We start from the raw sequence: 21,759 nt of genomic DNA on the forward strand, positions 1-21,759 counted from the left end.
TTTGAGAGAGAGAGAACATGAGAAGGGAGAAGGTCAGAGGGAGAAGCAGACTCCCCTCCAAGCAGGGAGTCCATTGCGGTTCTTGATCCTGGGACTCCAGGATCATGACCTGAGCTGAAGGCAGTTGCTCAACCAACTGAGCCACCCAGGCACCTGAGCTCCAGCAAGTTAGAAGTCTGGATGTGATGATAAAAATCCTGTGGACAAAAATGATGACAAAAATCCTGCTCTCTGTGGAGACCAAATGAGACTACAGCTGGCTTCCTAGGGACCACTCCTGGGATGGTTATAGGGTTTGGAATTGGGCTTGTGTTTTCATTTAGTCTCAGAGACTAGTACCTTTCCCTTTTGTAGTCTTCCAGCTGGCCCAGACTAGCAGGTTCTTCTCCTCTTGGATAGCTCTCTGCTTTGATGAGAGCTGTTGATGCTTGTGGATAAATGCATATGTCATCTTCTGTGGGCAGAGGAGGGACACAAGAACCAGAACACCCACTGTCGTCAGTTTCAAAGAGGAAGGGGTGCCCTAGAACTGTCAGAATGGGGAGTCTCCTTAGACACTGGGCCACATCTTTATTCAAAAAGCTGCAGGAGTGGCGCCAGCACGGCTCAATCTGTTAAGCTTAAGCATCTGACTCTTGATTTTGGCTCTGGTCATGATCTCAGGGTTGTGAAATCAAACCCCATGCTGGGCATGGAGCCTACTTGAGAGTCTCTCTCTCCCTCTCCCTCTGCCCTTCCCCCACTAAAATAAATAAATCAATCTTAAAAAAAAAAAAAGGCTGCAACTAAATGTATGCAAGAATAAAGAAAGCTACCCACCGTTATCAGGAGGCAAACATGAAAGTCTGTTAATTTATCTACATCTACCTTTCTCTGTATATCACACTGACTCATTTGTCCCAGTTTCCACCAAAACCATGTCTTCTCCCATCCTAAGCCTTGGCAGTGTATCAGACTACTTGGTCATTTTAGTTATTGTTTATTGGCTACTTAGCATGTTTCTCACAGCTAGTTATACATCTTTCCCCTATTTCTCAAGTCCCTGTTCTCAGGGAACAATTGTCTTTGTTTCAGAGAACATGACCTCCTTTCTGTTTCATTTCATTTCATATTTCATTTCATTTCATATTTCATTAATTTCATTTCATTTCATTAATTTCATTTCATTTCATTTAAATGGAACATGAGCAGAGAGAGGGGCAAAGGGAGAGGGAGAAGCGGACTCCCTGTTAAGCAAGGAACCCCAGGCAGGGCTCAATCACAGGACCCCTGAGATCATGACCTGAGCCAAAAGCAGATGCTTAACCAACTGAGCCCCCAGGCTCGCCGCATGACCTCCTTTCTAAGGCAAACCTCTCCGTTTGTGCTCTGGATTACCTTTCTCCTCTGGAACTTTTGCTGTATCATTTATCCCCTCTTTATCTTGTAACTTCACATTGTTCTTGAATTATTTATTTTTTTCTCCTACAAATAATATTTATTCCTCCCACAAGTGGGACCAGGTCTCCCCTTCTGGAAAACATCTCTCGAGACTGATTGTCCTCCTTCTCCTCTTTTCCTCAAGGATCCAGGGATCCTTGGGATCCTGGGATCCAGCCCTGCATTGGGTTCCCAGCTCAGCCAGGAATCTTCTGCTTCCTCTGCCCCTTCCCCATTCTCCAGCCCCCCAACCTGGCTCGTGTTTGCTCTCTCTCTTTCTCTCTCAAATGAGTAAATAAAATCTTTTCTAAAAATTAAAAAAAAAGATTTTATCTATCAAAGAGAGCATGCACACACAAGCAGCGGGGAGGGGCAGAGGGAGAAGCAGACTCCATACTGAGCAGGGAGCCCAGTGAGGGGGCTTGAACCCAGGATCCTGAGATCATGACCCAAACCTGAAGGCAGACAGTTAACGCACTGAGCCACCCAGGAGCCTCCAGGATCAGGTATTCTAATGTAGCTTCCACCAAATCAATAGCTAGATCCAAGCACAAAGGCTATGTGCTTCAAGCGCTCTGTAGCATTTGACATTCTTGATGCTAACTACTGAAACTCTCCTCCCTTGGATCCCATGACAGCACACTATCCTAATCCTCCTCTTACCTACCTGGCAGCAACTTCTCTATCTCTTAATGGCCCCACTTCTGCCTGCTCCAGAGCATGGGTATTCCCTTAGGTTCAGTCCTTGATCCTCTACTCTTCTCTGACTATATTCTTTCACTTAAAGATTTCATCTCTCATGGTTTTATTGCCTCAACTTTGAAGACTTCTGAATCCCCATCTCTAGTCCCACTCTCTCCCCTGGAAGACATACTGAAAGTCTACATCTCTGCTGAGCAATTCTATTTATATGTTATTGACACCTAAATACTGTTGAAAATTTCAGCATTTTAGAGCCAAGAGGTATCATTCACTCCCCTAATTTTTTATTTTTATTTTTTTAAGATTTTATTTATTTGACAGAGAGAGACATAGCAAGAGAAGGAACACAAGGAGAGGGAGTGGAGAGGGAGAAGCAGCCTCCCCACTGAGCAGGGAGCCCAGTGTGGGGCTCCATCCCAGGACTCTGGGATCATGACTGGAGCCGAAGGCAGATGCTGACACTTAATGACCGAGCCATCCAGGCGCACCATCACCTCCCTAATTTTTTAGATGAGGAAATTTTGGTGGCTTGTGCAAGACAACACAACATGGGTACAGAACCCAGGGTTTCCAGTCCGGTGCTTTTTCCAGAAGTCACTGATCAAAATATTATCTTTCCTTTAAAGATGTCCTGTTCTTCCTTTTTATATGCTTTTTCTTCTGTTAATGCTATCTATACTACCTTCGTTTTTTCTAGATAACTAAATTTAAAACTTGGTGCCATTCAGTCACCAAATCCTATATATATTTTTTTCTTAAGATTTTATTTGTCAGAGGAGAGCATAAGCAGAGGGAGAAGCAGGCTTCCTGCTGAGCAAGGAATCTGATGTGGGGACTCAATCCCAGGACCCTGGCATCTGGACCGACCTGAAGGCAGAGGTTCAACCTACTGAGCCACCCAGGTGTCCCACCAAATCCTTTTTGTTCTGTATTTGGAATGTCTCTTAAAATCCATTTCTTCCTACCCATTTCATTGCCACATCTTTGGCCTAAACTTTAATTAGAGCATGAGTCTCTCTTACTTCTAATCCCGTCTCACTGATACTGGAGTACTTTTCCTAGAACAGTGTTTTGCATGTCATCTCCTTTTTTTTTAAAGATATTATTTATTTGACAGACAGAGATCTCAAGTAGGCAGAGAGGCAGGTAGAGAGAGAGGGAGGCAAAGAGAGAGAGAGAGAGAGGGAGGCAGTCTCCCCGCTGAGCAGAGAGCCCCATGCGGGGCTCGATCCCAGGACCCCAGGATCATGACCTGAGCTGAAGGAAGAGGCCTTAACCCACTGAGCCACCCAGGTGCCCCTTCCTTTTTTTTTTTTTTTTTAAATAAAGATTTTATTTATTTATTTGACAGAGATCACAAATAGGCAGAGAGGCAGACAGAGAGAGGGGAAGCAGTCTCCCTGCTGAGGGAGCCTGATGTGGGCCTCGATCCCAGGACACTGAGATCATTACCCCAGCTGAAGGCAGAGGCTTAACCCTCTGAGTCACCCAGGCACCCCCGCTTATTATTTCCTATTCAAGTTGTTCAACGGCTCCTCAGTGCTTTAAGAAGTTCAAAGCCTTTAGTCCCCTACTTGATACCTCTGTTCACTTTTTTACTTTTTTCACCCTTGATGAACAGTTAAGACTTTTTAACTCTAAACCTTTGTTCATGCTCATCACCTTGCACAGCCTTTCCTGTTTCTGTCAATTAAACCCTACTCCCTTTTAAGAGACTAACTCAAGTCCTTCTACCAATTACTTTCTCCACTAAACATGATATATAAGCTGTCTTTGGCCCTTTATTTCATCAAATGAGATCATGCACATAAAACGCCCATACAAGTTTTGGAATATAACAGATTCTCAAAAATGTTATTTTCCCTCTTCTTTTATTTAAAAAAAATTATGTTATCCCATTCGATTCCCATGACAAATTTTTTTTCCCATGACAAATGTTGTGTGATTGAAGGCAACTACCCAAATCTGCCATTGTTGCCCAGACCAGTCATATCTAATATATGTAAACAAATGAGCACAACTGTGTTCTAATAAGGTTTTATTTACAAAAACAGGACTGAGGGGCACCTGGGTGACTCAGTCATGAAGCGTCTCAGGTCATGATTCCAGGGTCCTAGGATTGACCCTGCATTGGGCTCCCTGCTCCCCATGGGAAGCCAGCTTCTCCCTCTCACTCTCCCACTGGTTGTGTTCCCTCTCTCGCTGTGTCTCTCTGTCAAATAAATTAATATATATTTTTTTTAAATCTCTGCTTTAGGGGCACCAGGTGGCTCAGTGGGTTAAAGCCTCTGACTTCAGCTCAGGTCATGATCCCAGGGTCCTGGGATTGAGCCCCGCATCAGGCTCTCCGCTCAGTGGGGAGCCTGCTTCCTCCGCTCTCTCTCTACTTGTGATCTGTCAAATAAATGGATAAAATCTTTAAAAAAAAAAAGATTTTATTTATTTGTCAGAGAGAAAGAGAGAGCGCGATAGAGCAGGGAGGAGTGCAGAGGGAGAAGCAGGCTCCCTGCTGAGCAAGGTGCCCTGTGTGGGACACTTGCGCACCTTTCTTTTTTTGAGTCTTTCTGTACTGTTTTCCAGTAGCCACTAGATTTGAATTTACGTGAATAACCACAGATGGAGATGTTAAGTAACATATGAATAAAAGAAAAGCTGTCTCCGCAGTGAAGAAATAAAGGAGATATTACTACTAGGGCTCACTGGGAGGCAAATGGATAGTAGTCATAAAAGAGTCTTCAACTCAGGCACGTGGCTGGCTCAGTTCGTGGAGCACCGGACTCGATCTCGGGGGGGGGGGGGGGGGGGGGGGGGGGTGGGGGGGGCTGGAGGGGACTGGGGGGGAAGTGGGTAGGTTCAAGCCCCACCTTTGGTGTGGAGATTGCTTAAGAACAAAATCTTAATTTAAAAAAAGAAAGAAAAAAGAAGTCTTCGATTCTAAAACTTCAGGCATTTCCTAATTCTTTGTTTAGTAATCTCACTTTATTTAGTGAAATGCCTGGGCAGATGATGTTTTAAAAAAGTCATGTTATGTTCATTCCGTTTCTTTTCCTTAGTTTTTAAGCAGATGAGGGGCGTGAAGCTGTTTTTTTTCCGGAGAGCAGATCTCAAAGAATCTGGTCCTTTGAGAAAACAGGAAGCATGTTCAGGAAGCTTTGACTATTTCTCTAATTTTCCTTCCAGAAAAATAAATTACTTAAATCTCTATTACAGATTTGATAGGATTGGGGGTAGGGAATCGCGCTGACCTTCTGAGAGCGAGGGAGGAGAAAACGAGGAACCTGTTTTGGGTAAGTTTAAGGCAACGAATATCAGGTGTAGAGTCCGGGATGGAGGTGTTGGGGTGGAGGGCGTGGAGAAGCCATCGACTGGAGCCAGGAAGAATGTTGCCATGGTTTCCTGGCAGTTTTTCTCCTTCCAGCCTGGATTTCTTCGCGCGGCGCAAGAGATGACGTATTTCCGCTTCTGGTCGCGCGCTATCTTTGCAGGGGCCGGTTCCTGAGGGCGTGGGGTGAGGATCTGGGTTTGGGGATGGGGAAAGCAAGCCGAGTGTGGCGGGAGGGGAAGCTTGCCTGAGAAAGATTTCGTACCAATCTCCCACCCCAAACCCTCCTGGGGCGGTGAGCGGTAACTGGAGTGTACCCTGTGGCGCGTCCGGATCCTCCCGTGCCCGGCCACGTACATCTCCGTGATGACGCCCCGCTACCATCTCTTTTCTTCCTGATACTAGGGTTGTATTGGCAAAGAGAGCTAGGCAGTCTTGATTATGATTAGCGTATCCTTTCTAGGACATGAAGACTTCCACGTGCCCCTGTGTTCCTTGTTCCCGGGGACGTTGCTTTTCCAGACCCTGAGGAAGCCACACGGTAGAGTGTGCATTCTGCTGTGTTTCTCTTTCTTACCTGGTCTCTATACTTCCTTTATTCATTATTCTTTAGGTGCTGCAGAGTGAAGATTTAAATTGAAAGGTCATGGCAAAACATCTGAAGTTCATTGCAAGGACTGTGATGGTACAGGAAGGAAACGTGGAAGGTGCATACAGGACCCTAAACAGGTAACCAGAATTGTGCCTAGAAAAGCTCTCTTGGAAAGTGCTTGGGTGGCTATTTTCTCCCTTCCCCCGTCATAGATTGTTCTCAAACCTCCGCACCCCAGGTATTCACAGTCTCTTGAAACTTTTCAGCGCCTTACTTTATTATCCTTAAAATGGACTTTTCCCCCAAACCTGATTGTATGAGGTTTGTTTATACAGAGCCTGAATTCCCTCCCCCAAGACCTAAGGAACCCAAAGGGAAAATCAAAGTGTAAAGTTGTGGGGAAGCAAGGATGTAGTACATGATAAATAGAAGGTTGAGGGTGGGATTGGTGTAGAGCAAGGCTAATGGAAAGATGAATTCAGATTTGGGATCTTGGAGAAGCAAGCAAGAGATGGAAAAGTGTATCAGGTTTAGAGGAAGGTTACAGCATAAGCAAAACATAAAGATGGAAATGAACTGGGAGTAGAAGAGCTGTTTTGAAAGGTTTTGAATGCTAGACTAAGAGATGTAGAAGGGCTGTAATAAAGAATACCTTACTGTCGTACATTCTCAGACCAATAGTTCCTTAGTCTTCCCTTATCACTGATTGTAAGGATTTTGACTTTCTGGCTGGTTTCATCATTTTCTCTCCCCAGTGTGAAAGAAACAAATCCTTGTGGAGTTGAATTATCAAGGAATTTTATGAAAGAGAGCTTAAGAGAATATATGAGCTATTCTTCTGCCTTAAGGCCAGTAAGGTGATAGCTTTATTACACAAGTGAGGGAAGCTTAGGACATGGAAATTATGCTTCTTGGATCACACAATTATTGAATGGTATAGAGGAACATAAATCACACCTTTCTACTGCAGTGTTCTTTGCTTTATATCACTAAATTGCTTACTGGTTCCTCTGGAAATGTAGACACTTATGGCAGTTATTTTCCTGTTAAGAATCTGTATTTGACTGGGTTTATTGTGGGGTTCTTGGGGACCGAGAAGGTAAATAAAACGAAACTAGTTCTTAGCAAAGAGTTTTAGGTGTGGAGGGTTGGATGGCAGAAGACCATAGTAAATGAGGGCAACCATGCTGTCAAGCTGTGTAATTGAGAAGCACTTGCAGGTTCAAGGTGGATTGTGTGTCTTTTATTTATTTATTTATTTATTTATTTATTTTTAGTTAGTTGGTTAGTTATTTGAGATAGAGAGCGATAGAGCAGGAGTAGGAGAGCAGAGGGAGAGAGAGAAGCAGGCTTCTTGCTGTGCATGGAGCCCCATGCAGGGCTTGATCCCAGGACCCTGGGATCATGACCTGAGCTGAGGGCAGACAGTTAACTAACTGAGCCACCCAGGCACCCCACGATTGTGTGTCTTTTAAAAGGATCTGGTCGGGGGGCACCTGGGTGGCTCAGTGGGTTAAAGCCTCTGCTTTCGGCTCAGGTCATGATCCCAGGGTCCTGGGATCGAGCCCCGAGTAGGGCTCTCTGCTCAGCGGGGAGCCTGCTTCCTCCTCTCTCTCTGCCTGCTTCTCTGCCTACTTGTGATCTCTGTCTGTCAAATAAATAAATAAAATCTTTAAAAAAAAAAAAAAAGGATCTGGTCGGGGCACTTGGGTGGCTCAGTGGGTTGGGCCTCTGCCTTCGGCTTCGGTCATGATCCCAGGACTCTGGGATCGAGCCCCGTATCGTGCTCTGCTTGGCGGGGAGCCTCCCTCTCCCTCTCTCACTCCTGCCTCTCTGCCTGCTTCTGATCTCTCTCTCTCTCTCTGTTAAATTTAAAATATATATATATATATATATTTATTTTAAAAATATAAATAAATAAAAATAAAAGGATCTGGTTTTAGGTCAGCCCCATTAGCTCATTCTATGTCTGTGCATACCAGTCATATCCTTGCATAGAAGCTGTTCCCTAAAAGTAATCAGTTAAGTACGGTGTGGTAAGATACCCTATATCATTTTTTTTCTATCGCTGCTCATTCCCAACTCTTTTCCTATTTCAGACCTAGTGGCATGTCTATGAGAGGCTCAAAATGTCTAATGACCTTTCTGTGCTCATATAAGCACAAAGTGAATGTCTTTATAGACTCAGTAGTGAATTAGCCAGTGAGATGAAATGCTGAATTTGGGAAAAGGAAGTCTTGCAGATTCCTCCACCCTTTTTCTGATCTTTCGCTGAAGTCTTTGTGTGATTTATTTTAGTGGATTTAGAGGGGTCTGTTAGCCAGGGTGACTGAGATGTTTGTATTATTGACTGATGTCAAAGGCCAGCTATTACTTGATGGTAAAACAAATTTCTAAAGGCTTAGCTTAGGCTCCCCTAAACTACCCTGTTTCTAAAGTGCAAATAACACAAAAGCAAAAATTTGATTTTTAAGAAATGAGCTACTTTGGCAAGAAATGAAGAAACAGTTTGTGGTGCAGAACTATTTATTGAACCGTTTCTTATATTTGTATCAAGAAAGTAGCTACAACTTTAATACTTTTGACTGTAGTCATGGCTTGAACATAAGAGCACAGACATCCCCGCATCCCCGTATCTGAGTGGCTCAGTTGGTTGAATAACCAACCGTCTCTTGATTTCAGCTCAGGTCATGATCTTGGGGTCATGGGATTGAGCCCTAAGTCAGGCTCTGCGCTCAAGGGGGAGACTGCTGGAGATTTTCTCTCTCCCTCTCCCCTACCCTCCCACCCCAGCCCCTGCTTGCATGCACTCTCTCTCCCTCTCTCAAATAAATCTATTTTTTAAAGATTTTATTGATTTATTTGATAGAGAGAGGGAGATAGAGCACAAGCAGGCAGAGGGAGAGGGAGAAGCAGGCTCTCTGCTGTGCAGAGAGCCTGATATGGAGCTTGATACCAGAACCCTGCAGGCACCCAACTGAGCCACCTAGGTGCCCCTAAAATAAGTAAATCTAAAAAAAAAAGCAAAAAAAAAGCACAGACCCTGAAGCAGATGGCCCAGTTCAGACAGATCTCAGCTCTGCCATTCATTAGCTGCATGATCTATCATAAGCTACAATGTCTCTCTCTTCCTCAGTTTCTTTCTCTGTAAAGTGGAACTAATAATAGTACCTACCTCTTGGGGTTGATGAGGATTAAATTAGTTAATATGATTAAATTGTTTAGAACAGTGCTTGGCACATAGTAGGCATTGTGTGTTAGCTATTATCATAAGCTGGAACTCATAAGGAAGTTTTAACCCTTTCAGTTTTGCTTGTGGGTGTTTATTTATTTATTTTGAATGATAAAGAATTTACATTAGCTGTTTTTTCCCTATCTTCCTTGATCATTAGGTTATGCTCAAGAAGGTGGCCTGGAGATGAACAAGTGAGAAAATTAAGCTTTATTTTGTCAGAACGGTCCAGTTTGCTACTGATACTGGAATGACTTTTCTTATAGACTCCTTTTTTTTTTTTAAGATTTTACTTATTTATTTGACAGAAAGAGAGAGAGCACAAGCAGGGGGAGAGACAGAGGTAGGAGGAGAAGTAGGCTCCCCACAAAGCCGGAGAAGCCCAATACGGGATTCAATCCCAGGACTCTGGGATCATGACCTGAGCTGAAGGCAGTGGCTTAACCAACTGAGCCACCCAGGCATCCCCTCTTATAGACTCTTATAGAGTGATACTTTCCAACAAAGCCTCTTCTATTTAGCCTGTTGCTAATCTTATTTTGAAATAATAGCATTTATTTCCTCTGTATGGTCTGCTTTTTTTTTTTTTTTAAATATTTTATTTATTTGACAGAGAGAGTGCACACAAGCAAGGGGAGCGGCAGGCAGAGGAGGAAGCAGGCTCCCCGCTGAGCAGAGAGCCCATGTGGGGCTCTGGGGCTCAATCCCAGGACCCTGGGATCATGACCTGAGCTGAAGGCAGAGGCTTAACCCACTGAGCCACCAGGAGCCCCTGCTGTGTTCTTTCATCTCCCATTTCCAGTTACAAAAGTTTAAAACCTGAAAAACAAAATATTTCTGATTTCCTGCCTGAAGGAATTGATCTATTGATGTCAGTCCTGAATTAGGCCTTCTCTCTTCTGAGAGAAGACTTTTCCATTGTCTTTGTCTGAGATTGTTCTATTTAACTTAGAACCAAACCTCTATTTATCTGCATCTCCCAAAATCCAATTATATTTTTATTTTAATCAACATTAGTTTTTCTTTTGCTGTTTTTTTGGGTTTTTTTTGTTTTTTGTTTTTTTTGTTTTATCTAAAAATCCTTCCTGATTCCAGATGCAAGTGGGTGGCAGGTGAGGAAAGAATAAAGAAGTGGCAGAAGGTGAGGCATGTTTGGATTCTTTCTGCCATCTGGCCTAGCCTGGTACTATCTCACTTCTTGTTCTTAGGAATCTGTTTTCACATTCCTCTCTGTCTTTTTTTTCCCTCTCTCTTTTGTTCTTCTTTTTGTTAAATAGCAGCCCCATAATTCTTTCAAGATTCTCTTTTTGTAGATGAATGGCAGTTTATGCATACTTTTTTCCTAGGTATATGTGCTAATTTTAGTCGGAAACCACAGGAGATTGGTCATTATGACACCATGTGGTTTTCAACTCTGACTACCAGTTTAGAATTACTTGGGGAACCTTCCAAAAAAATTCTTGATCCCAAGGCCTAGCCTGAGACTAAGTCTGGGCAGTTGCGGCTGACCAGCATTTTTTAATATGTACCATGAGGACGCCTGGGTGGCTTAATTGGTTAAGCTTCTGCCTTCAGCTCATGATCCCAGGTCCTGGGATTGAGTCCTGTGTCAGGCTCCTTGCTCAGCAGGAAGCCTGCTTCTCTTCCCTCTGCCTGCTGCTCTTCCTGCTTGTGCTCTGTCTCTTTCTCTCTCTCTGACTAATAAATAAAGTCTTGAAAAAATTAAAAAAAATAAACAAAAATGTCCCATGAGATTTTAATGTTGAACCAAGATTGTAATGACCTTCTTAAGAGCAGAGACCTGTGCATTTTCATTTGTATATCCCTTGCATATGCCAAAGTGGCCCATAGAAAGCTCTCAATAAATGTCTATTTAATGAATGTAGATATTTCTTTATCGTTTTCAGTGTCTTACTTTAGTGTTTGTCAAACCTTTCTACTGAAGTATCCTTAACAAAGGAGAGCAAAGGAACTATAGGGGTTCTGCTACTATAAGCAAACATGGAAGCTCTTTGAAGTCTCTCTTCTTTTAATTAAAGTTTTAAGTGATTTTTTTTTTTTTTTTCCAGTTCATTGCCATTACATCTGTTCTAGAGCTAGCACCTCTGCCTCTATTCAAGTTAAAATTAGTGCTCTGGGCAAATGCATCAAATTTATCCAGAGACTTCTGTCTCTGGATTATACCCTTGTCAAGTATCCTAATTAAGAAACGTGGCATTGGGGCGTGTGGGTGGCTTGGGTCATGATCCTGGAGTCCCGGGATGGAGTCCCACATTGGGCTCCCTGCTCAACAGGGAGCCTGCTTCTCCTTCTGACCCTTCCCCCATCTTATGCTCTCTCTCTCACACTCTTCTCCCTCAAATAAATAAAATCTTAAAAAAAAAAAAAAGAAAAGAAAAGAAACATGGCATTACTGGGTGGCCTAGGTGGTTCATATGGTTAAGTGGCAGACTCTTGATTTTGGTTCAGGTTATGATCTTAGGGTCCTGGGATTGAGCCCCACGTCACACTCCTTGCTCATCGGAGTCGACTTGAGGATTCTCTCTCCCTCTCCCAACCCTCTAACTCTCCTGCCTGTCTCTCTCTCTCCCCCATCTCTAAAATAAATAAATAAATGTATACAGGAAAAAAAAAGTGGCTTTACTTTTTCTTCATTTCAGGGATTGAAACACCAATTTAGGAATAGCTTTTGGGGATAAACTATATATTACTTAAAAAGGAAAGAATTTGATCAGAAAGAAGAGGAATGGTTGGAAAGAAAAATATATGAAAAGATTCAAGTCCCAGAGACTCAGAGCCTGGGGTGTTATTATCTCTTTTCGGCTTTCTTACAAATTTAGAAAATTAATACTGTGTGGTTGGGATTATCTAGGAAAGCAGTGCAAGATGTGCATGTTGTTGGGGTGCTTGGTGGCTCAGTCGGTTAAGCATCTGCCTTCAGCTCAGGTCATGATCTCAGGATCTTGGGATCAAGCCCCACATCGGGCTCCCTGCTTACCAGGGAGTCTGCTTCTCCCTCTCCTTCTACCCCTACCCCAGCTTTTCTCTCTCTCTCCTCTCAAATAAATAAATAAAATCTTTGGGGTGTCTGGGTGGCTCAGTGGGTTAAAGCCCCTGCCTTCCGCTCAGGTCATGATCCCAGGGTTCTGGGATCGAGCCCCAAATTGGGCTCTCTGCTTGGTGGGGAGCCTGCTTCCTCCTCTCTCTCTGCCTGCTTCTCTGCCTACTTGTGATCTCTGTCTCTCAAATAAATAAAATCTTTATTAAAAATAAATAAATAAAATCTTTGAAAAAAGAATTAAAAAAAGAAAAAGAGCAGTGTATGTTGTTGGAAGGTGCCAGGTTGGAGCAGTGTTACAGTAGTGATTTTTATAGTCTTTGGGGAGGATACTTATTTTGTCAATTTGCATTCCGTCTTTAAGGAAGCTACATTTCTCTTCCTTTTAATCTTGGAGTATTAGATATATATGCTATAAATTGTATTTTAGTTTCGGGGGAGAAAATGGACAAATATTTTGCTCTTAGAGTAAGTTTCTAGGCAAGGACTTTTAAGCTTGAAAATGTGAATCCAGCTAGTTCTGGAGTATCCCAGTCTTCCTGTCGGTCAAACACAGTATTTTCTGATGCACTTTTCTTATTTTTCTCTGCTTTTTCTTTATATCCTCTTTGGCCACCTTTTTTTGTATTACACTTTTTCTGTATTCTGTATACTTTATTATATATCCGAGGCTTCTCCTGATCTCTCCCAGCTTTCTGATGGTTGGTAGTTTAAAAATTAGTTGAATGTCCTGTGGTCTAATTACAACAGTAGGTAGGAGAGCAAGTGAGAGGTGGTTAAAGCTTTGGCGTGTTTGGAGCACAAAGGCAGTCTTAAAAAGGAGACAGGCTATGTGTCTGTTCAGTGAGACCACCACAAAATGTTTGTTATATAACGAAGGGCCCTCATTCCTGCCCTGGGATGAGGAGATGGAGAGTGGGGCTTACTAGGAAGCCCTGTATGATTGTCTAGCCACCAAGCAAGGAAAGGCAAGCACCCTGGAAGTGTGACTAGTTGACCTCTTTTATTCCCGGTAGGCGAGCTTCGGGGCCCAGTGAGTCCTTGTGCATACACGTTATCCTGATGTAGGCTGGCTATGCTGACATGTGAGTTTGCCACTTCCAACCTCCCCCAGCCTGGGCAGCTTAGCTCCTTTTACAGAATCTGATGAATTTAACTAAAATTGGCAGCTGATTTCTCCTTCAGTGTTAGGTTGCCAAGCACCCGAACTCCAGGCTGATCTGTTGACTCTAAAGCTGTTGGTCTGCTAGTCCCTGAACTACCTTTGGAAGCAGAAGCATCATTACTTCATCAGTTCTACAAAGCTCTTCTTGCAATTTTTTTTTATTAGAAATGAGTTGAGGGGTGCCTGGTGGCTCAGTGGGTTAAGACTGCCTTTGGCTCAGGTCATGATCCTAGGGTCCTGGGATCAAGCCCCATATCTGCCTCTCTGCTCAGCGGGGAGCCTGCTTCCCCCTCTCTCTCCGCCTGCCCCTCTGCCTACTTGTGATCGATCTCTCTCTCTGTCAAATAAATAAATAAATCTTTTTAAAAAAATGAGTTGAGTAGATGCCTCTACTGTAGGGACTCTGGAGCTTTTTTGGATAACTAAAAAGAGCTGGGTAAGGGTTCACTAGAGTAGTTAGAGCTATCCAGGGAACACCATTTAGTTATCCCATCATTATGTTGGGGACCATGATCTTTTCATTCTTTCCCTTCCTCCATTCTTAAATCCTTCTGTACTTTTTTCTTATCTTGCTTTTTTTTTTTTTTTGCCTGATCACACAGGCATTTACTTGCTAAGGTGATCACTTTTTTTTTTTTTAAGATAGTGAGAGAGAGTATGAGCAGGGGCGCAGACAGAGAGGGAGAAGCATGTTCCCCACTGAGTAAGGAGTCTGATGCAGGACTTGATCCTGGGACCCTGGGATCATGACGTGAGCCAAAGGCAGAGCCTTAACCTCCTGAACCACCCAGGCGTCCCACCTGGGAGTCTTTTAAAACATCTCCAGTGCATAATTCCATGCTAGACCAATTAAATCAGAATCTTTGAGGAATAGGGCCCAGGAGTCAGTACTTTAAAAAAAAAAAAAATTTATTTGAGAAAGCGAGCTTATGTGAGTGCACGTGAGCACATGCGTGCATCTGTGCAAGTTATGGGAGAGGCAGAGGGAAAAAAAACCTCCTAGCTGACTCCCAGTGAGTGTGGAGCCCTGCCGCAGGGCTTAATCCCAGGACCCCAAGATCATGACCCAAGCCGAAACCAAGAGTTGGCTGCTCAGCCAACTGAGCCATCCAGGTGCCCCAGGAATCAGTACTCTTTTAAAAACCTTTTAGAGATAATTCCATTGTGCATTAGTGTTGAGGCTCACTGGCAAAGGTTAAGGAGGTCATGTAGAACCTCCTTAAGAAGGTGTAGAAAGGGGGCGCCTGGGTGGCTCAGTGGGTTAAGCCGCTGCCTTCGGCTCAGGTCATGATCTCAGGGTCCTGGGATCGAGTCCCGCATCGGGCTCTCTGCTCAGCAGGGAGCCTGCTTCCCTCTCTCTCTCTGCCTGCCTCTCTGTCTACTTATGATCTCTCTCTGTCAAATAAATAAATAAAATCTTTAAAAAAAAAAAAAAAGAAGGTGTAGAAAGAAGGTTTTTAGTCAGAATCTGGAGGGATACCAACATTCAAGAGTAAATTAAGGAATAACGTTAGCAAAGGAGACCTTTATGGGCCAAGATATGGAGTCTTTTAGGCTTTGGTGCCTCACTTCTCTATTGTAAGATTCTAGTGTTGGGTCCACATGACTTCTGGGCATGACTGTGTTTTCAGTAGAACCTGAATTATCTGCTTCTCCTGCTTCTGGGAATTTGCAGCAATTCCCTTGCCTCCTATTTTCCTACCACTAATACCTAGACAGATTGATTTATACAAATAAGATTTTCTACTAGCCTATAGAGCATTCTTGATATTAAACAGCAGGAGCCTGGGAGATGATCCCATAGGACAGTGGTTCCCATGTCTATTCACATTTTGTAATTTACCTAAAGCTCACATCTTTTTTCAAGTTCATATTCATTCTGTAATTGTTATCTTGGGCTTTATGATATAACATAGCAGCAAGAAATAGGGCTTCCCACTGGGCAGAAGTAGCTGGTGGTTTCTCTTATTTTGATTTTCTTTTTCCTCTATCCCCCTTCTTCCACTTAACCTCCTTAACTCCAACTGTGTTTGTGACTTGCTTTTTACCTGTAATGAAAGAATAGGGTGAGCAGTAAAGGGGCCATATAAACAATGCCAGAAATGGAGGGCGGCAGCAGCAGATGCCTCTAGACCTCCTTAGGACCAACTGGTGATGAATTGAGAGGAAGCAACAAATTACAGAATGGAGCCAGAGTTCTCAAGAGCCTAGGGATTGAGTAGTTTATAGAATAAGCTCCAGTGTCTTTGTGGAAGAACAAAGAGGTAAGTTTGAGTTAGATGTGTTATAAATCCAACAAGAGCACCCAACGACCCTGCAATTGCACTACTAGGTATTTACTCAAAGAATAAAAAAAGGCAGGTTCAGAGGGGTACATGCACCCCGATGTTTATAGCAGCATTATCAACAATAGCCAAACTATGGAAAGAGCCCAAATGTCCATGGACTGGTGAATGGACATAGAAGATGGGGGTGGGTGTGTGTGTGTGTATGTTACTGAACCATCAAAAAGAATGAAATCTTGCCATTTGCAGTGATGTGGATATAGCTAGAGTGTATTATGCTAAGTGAAATAAGTCAGTCAGAGAAAGACAAATACCATATGATTTCACTCATGTGGAATTTAAGAAACAAAACTGATGAACATTTGGGAAGGGAGAAGAGAGCAGGGGGGAAGCAAACAATAAGAGACTCTTAACGATAGAAAACAAACAGAATTGATAGAAGGTGGTGGGTAAGGAATGGGCTAAGTGAAGAGCAGTAGGTGTTATATGTAATGATGAATCATTAAATTCTCCTCTTAAAACCAATATTATACTATATGTTAACTAATTAGAATTTCTTTTTTTTTTTTTTTAAGATTTTATTTATTTATCTGTCAGAGAGACAAAGCACGAGCAGGGAGAGTGGCAGGCAGAGGGAGAAGTAGATTACCTGCTGAGCAGGCAGCCCAATGTGGGATTCCATCCCACGACCCTAGGATATGACCTGAGCTAAAAGCAGACACTTAACTGACTAAGCCACCCAGGCATCCCAACTAACTAGAATTTCAATAAAAATTTGAAAAGGAAAAAATATGTGCAACAAGAGGAACTGCATTGTAAGGAATTGGGTGGGCAAGAAAAAAAACAGATTGAGCTCAATTTTATAGACCCTTAAAGATTAGTAAAACATGGTTTCTTCCTTCAGAGATTTTTAGTCTAATGAGGGAGACGTTTGTATTAATAATTAACAGAATGGAGGAATAAAATAATTACTAGGTAGGTATACAATAATAGAAATGATTTTCTCTAAGAAGACAAGAAGGCTTTTTGGAGAGGTGACAGCTAGGTTTGGCATCAAAAAGATGAGGAAAATTTTACTCAGAAGGTTGGCAACTGGACATGGGGGTGGAATTCTAGGTTGAGGAAGCAGCATGAATAAAGACTTGGTACCAGAGTGTGTTCAGGGAGTAGTCAGCAGACTAGTGTGGTTGGAGCATGTGGTACATGGGGGAAATGGTGGGTGAGGCTGTTAATACTTCGCTCCCGTTTGTATCATTGGTGTGATGAAGGCCTCTTCTCTCCTTGTGTTAATTAAATCCAGGAATATCTCAGGCTTGCAGACTTCAGCTGTGTCCATTAAACTGTAGGGATGGGGCAGCATTTGCCACTAAGGATGAAGCAGGAGTCACCCGCAGTGATTTGTTTTTCCTACTACAGATGAGTCACCCCATCTGAAGATTCTGAAATGATCTCTTGGTTGAAAATCACTGCCATAGAGAGCCACTGTTTATAAGGACTGTGTCACATTCTTCAGATGTGCTGTAGGAGAATAAAGGTTGAAAATATGACCCTGATTATAACTCCCCAAGAGCAAGGATTGTGTCATTAATTGCTTTGGTATTTTGCACAAATTCCTATTTGGGGCCTCGATAAGTAGGCAATTAATGCTATATAACCACCATTTCACATTATAATTTTTATAGACGCCAGTTGTTTGGTCAGTTGACTTCTGACCATCTGTGAAACTGGAAAAAAATAATAATGAGCCCAGGTTTCTAACTTCATCGCCTGCCTTTATACAGAATCCTCACCATGGATGGGCTCATTGAGGACATTAAGCGACGGCGGTATTATGAAAAGCCTTGTCGCCGACGACAAAGGGAAAGCTACGAAACCTGTCGGCGAATCTACAACATGGAAATGGCTCGCAAGATCAACTTCTTGATGCGGAAGAATCGGCCGGATCCATGGCAGGGCTGCTGAGGCCTGTGGATAGTAGGCCCAGTATGAAAATCCCTATCTAGGTGTCTCCTTTCTCCAATCCCATTTTCTCTTACCTTTCTTATAATAAATTCAATCCCGTATATGCAAGAAGGCCTGCAAATATAGAAGGAATCCCATAGTTAGCAATGGACCCTCTGTTCTATTGTGTGAAAGAGAAACTAAGCCAAAAAATAGTCTAGGAGTAGAATGGTGGTTCCCAAGGGCTGGTTGGGAGTGGAGAATGGGGAATTAGTGTTAAGTGGGTACAGAATTTCAGTGGGGAAGCTGAAGAAGTTCTAGAGACAGATGGTGGTGATACCTGCACAATAATGTGAATGTACTTAATGCTACTGAACTGTACATTTAAATGGTGAAAATGGCAAATTTCATGTATATTTAGCTGTAATAAAATGCTTTAGTCTAGGAGAGGTAAGAAACTTTTCTAAATGTAGTGGAATATATCTATCATTTCCTACTCAATTCTTACAAAACCCAAAGCAAGACATTATTGGAAAAGCATCTGTTACTCTTTCCTGAACTGGCCCCTCCTACCAACTGTTAGATAAAAGGAGAGGAGGCATCTACATATTTGGAATAAATTTTGCTACTGAAACACCCACCAATGAGACTAGAGTGCTGGAATCCTTATGCAGAGGAATCCTTAAGAGAAATCTGTTTTCTTTCTTTCTTTCTTTCTTTCTTTCTTTCTTTCTTTCTTTCTTTCTTTCTTTCTTTCTTTTTTTTTTCCCAAAGATTTTGTTTATTTATTTTGACAGAGAGTGAGAGGGAACACAAGCGGAGGAGCGGGAGAGGGAGAAGCAGGATTCCTGCTGAGCAGGGAGCCCACTGTGGGGCTTGATCCCAGGATGCTGGGATTGTGACCTGAGCCGAAGGCAGGCGCTTAATGACTGAGCCACCCAGGCACCCCATCCTTTAGTTTTCCTAAAGGAGTCTACTGAAGGGATAATGGAGAAGAAATAAAACAGTAGGTAGATGGTAGAAAAGAAGGAATGGGTGAGTATTAAGGGATATAAGGGCACAGAGCCAGAAATATCTACAGCAGTGATTCTCAAAGTGTGGTCTTAAGATCAGCAGCATGAACATAACCCAATTAATTGGTTGAAATGCAAATTCTGGGACCTACTTTAGACTTTCTGAATAGGAAATTGGAGTTAGAGCCCAGTCATCTATTTTAACAAGCCCTGAAGGTGATTTTGATGCCTGCTAAAGTTTGAGACTCCCTGCCCCATCCTACTCAAAAGTAGTTTCCAGGCAGAGGTCCCCTCTATCATCCCTACTTCTGCTCAACAGGCACTCTTGGGTATGTGAGCCGCTCTGCTTCCTTTCCTGCTGTTTCCTTTGGCCTTGCTCCCCTGACAGCCACACTGCTAGTATAAGGAAAGTTGGTGCCAGCCCCTGTAGAACACAGTGAGTAGGTGGAGCAACTAGCCCACCTCCTCTCCCAGGCTCCAGCCCTCAGTATGGTGTTGAAGAAGGAGGTAAAGGGCAGACTGCGAAGCACCATGTCTCTCCCGATTACTAATGTTCAAACACTGCCCCCTTGTGGTATAGCTGCATGAAATCTGATTTCTCTGGTCTTAATTTTAGTCTTTTCAATATCATTTCTCGTTTTCACAATTATCATACTTATTGATTAGGCAGGCCTGCATGAAGATATGATGGAACCATGGTTCCTTGCCTTTCAGCTCTTGATCATCTTTCTTCCCCTCATGAGTAAAGCTCATGGTGAATAAATCATATCTTAGGGCACAGCATAGAAGTAGCTTCGAGATATAAGATTTGGTCCTTGCACTCCAGAAACTTACACTGCCGTTGGAAAAATGCTAAATACAGACTGTGTTCAATTTTGTTACCTTTGTTCAACCTCATTTTCAAGTTAGACATTGATACTTCTGAAGCCCTTTTCAGTCTCTGAATTTGGTCTTTAATGTATCACTTTTGAGTGATTTTGAGCCATGGCACTGGTTCATCTCCTGCCAGTCGCTGTTGCTGAAGAATAAAGGCCTGGCCTTTGGCGAAATGGTAGGGTATGTTTGTGATAGAAGAGCTAAGTCCTCTTTAAAAAAAAAAAAAAGAAGAAGAAAAGAAGGAGCCAGGCCTGTTACTTGGCAGTATTCCTCTGAGATTACCTTTGCTCCTGGGCTCCCTCCAAAACATCAAGTGGTGGCTTAAGATCTGGAATTTCCTTCATCTCCGAAATGATCCCCTGCTTGTCATTTTTCTGACCATTGCCCACATACCCCGGCGTAGTGAACAGTGATGGGTTTTAGCAGATAGCTAGTTGGGAGGCCTCTTGGGTAAAGGGGTTCATTGACTGTCTGCCTGAAGTCCACTCAGTTTGTGTTGTCATGGCAGGGAAAAGACCTTTTCTACTCTCTGCTCTGAGAAGCTGGAAGGTATCTCATGGTCATCTAATGAATAGGAATTTCTGTATCCTTTTATCCCTGCCTTGGGTTCAAGAGAGGGGAGGTTTGGTGTTTGACCCAGTTGGAGTGTGATAGATGTGGTACCTCATATCCTGATCCCAGGCACCCATGACATTTCTTAGATGTCCACTGGATTTCCTCTGACAGGTCCATTCTAGTCATAATTTAAGGATCTTACAATGTTTAGTGCTCTGGAAACAGGTACCCCTTTAAAACTGGGACTCTTGTGGAATTCTGACATTGTACTCTAAAGCTTCCAGAAGTGCACAAGTATGAAATGAGAATTTGCCCCTATGTTAACTGAAAACATTAAGGAGTAGTAAGTCACTGAATACTCACAAGGTAAAGTAATAATGGAGTGATATGTTAAATATAGGTGTTTGAAGGGAGAGGAAAATATTGGGACTTCCAGTGTGTGCCTGTTATCTTACATACGAAGTTATTTACTTAGATCTGGATTTAGTCATGCTGTTGGCAAATTATTTAATATAAAATCTAGTTTCCCCTGTAAAATGAGGATAATTGTATATAGGGGTTTGTGGTGAGGATTAAATGAGATCATGCATGTCAAATGCTCAGCATGGTTTCTGGCACGTAGAACTTAATAAATGTGAGCAATAATCCCTCAGTTGTGCCAGGCAGAAGCCTGATCATTGAGTCCTCCTCCACACTCAGCCATCACTAGCGTCCACTTATTCCCCATCTTGAAGACTAAATGCCACAACCCGAGTCCCAGCTCCATTCTGGATTACAATAGTCATTTAGCCATCTTGCATCAGTGTTGCCTGGCCTTCAATTCCCTCCACCCTTAGTTCAGTGTGATTGTTCTAAAATGCGATCTTGAGGGGTGCCTGGGTGGCTCAGTGGGTTAAAGCCTCTGACTTCGGCTTAGGTCATGATCTCAGGGTCCTGGGATCGAGCCCCGCATTGGGCTCTCTGCTTGGTGGGGAGCCTGCTTCCCCCTCTCTCTCTGCCTGCCTCTCTGTCAAATAAATAAAATCTTTAAAAAAAAAAAATGCAACCTTGATCGTTTCACTTTCCTGCTTAAGGAGGTATTTGGTTCCCATTGTTTTCAAGATAAAGTCCAAACTACTAGCACAGCATTTAAGGCCTTTCATGATTGAATCATACTTTTCTGTCTAGCCACTGTCCCCTCCAATGTACTTCTGGGACATGCTGTTTTCTCCTTCTGCCTGTGTACCAGCTCTTGGTTTGGACGTTCTCTGAGATGACTTCCCTGATCTCTGTACCAACTTTTCTTCTATTCTCTCATCAGCTTATTTCTGTAATAGTAGTTTCTTTCTCTCTCTCTCTCTTTTTTTTTTTTAAGATTTATTTATTTATTTGACACAGAGAGAGAGAGCACACACACACAATCAGGAGGGGCAGCAGAGGGAGAGGGAGAAGCAGGCTCCCTGTGGAGCAAGGAGCCCAATGTGGGGCTCGATCCCAGGACCTCAGGATCATGACCTGAGCCAAAGGCAGACGCTTAATGACTGAGCCACCCCGGTGCCCCAATAGTAGTTTATTTCTATAATTTTTTGTGATGTACTGCTTAGTTGCCTTTCTCCCTCC

At 43.0% G+C, this 21,759-nt stretch overlaps 1 protein-coding gene across 3 annotated transcripts; it reads left to right on the plus strand.

The window, feature by feature from the left end:
• The first annotated feature begins 5,593 nt into the window (after nucleotides 1-5,593).
• MRPS21 (mitochondrial ribosomal protein S21) lies at nucleotides 5,594-18,358 on the plus strand. Of its 3 annotated transcripts, none has more exons than XM_032843617.1 (3): nucleotides 5,594-5,629; nucleotides 6,057-6,172; nucleotides 17,557-18,358. In XM_032843617.1, the coding sequence occupies exons 2-3, from the start codon at nucleotides 6,090-6,092 to the stop codon at nucleotides 17,735-17,737; spliced, it is 264 nt and encodes an 87-aa protein (XP_032699508.1). In that variant the 5' UTR covers nucleotides 5,594-5,629; nucleotides 6,057-6,089; the 3' UTR covers nucleotides 17,738-18,358. The 3 variants fall into 3 exon arrangements, with proteins under 3 accessions (XP_032699508.1, XP_032699509.1, XP_032699510.1); XM_032843618.1 differs by lacking the exon at nucleotides 5,594-5,629 and adding an exon at nucleotides 5,638-5,738; XM_032843619.1 differs by lacking the exon at nucleotides 5,594-5,629 and adding an exon at nucleotides 5,745-5,972.
• Nucleotides 18,359-21,759: the final 3,401 nt, after the last annotated feature.

The sequence above is a fragment of the Lontra canadensis genome, unplaced genomic scaffold (assembly GCF_010015895.1).
Source record: "Lontra canadensis isolate GAN:19392208 unplaced genomic scaffold, GSC_riverotter_1.0 scaffold142, whole genome shotgun sequence".
NCBI classification, from domain to species: domain Eukaryota; kingdom Metazoa; phylum Chordata; class Mammalia; order Carnivora; family Mustelidae; genus Lontra; species Lontra canadensis.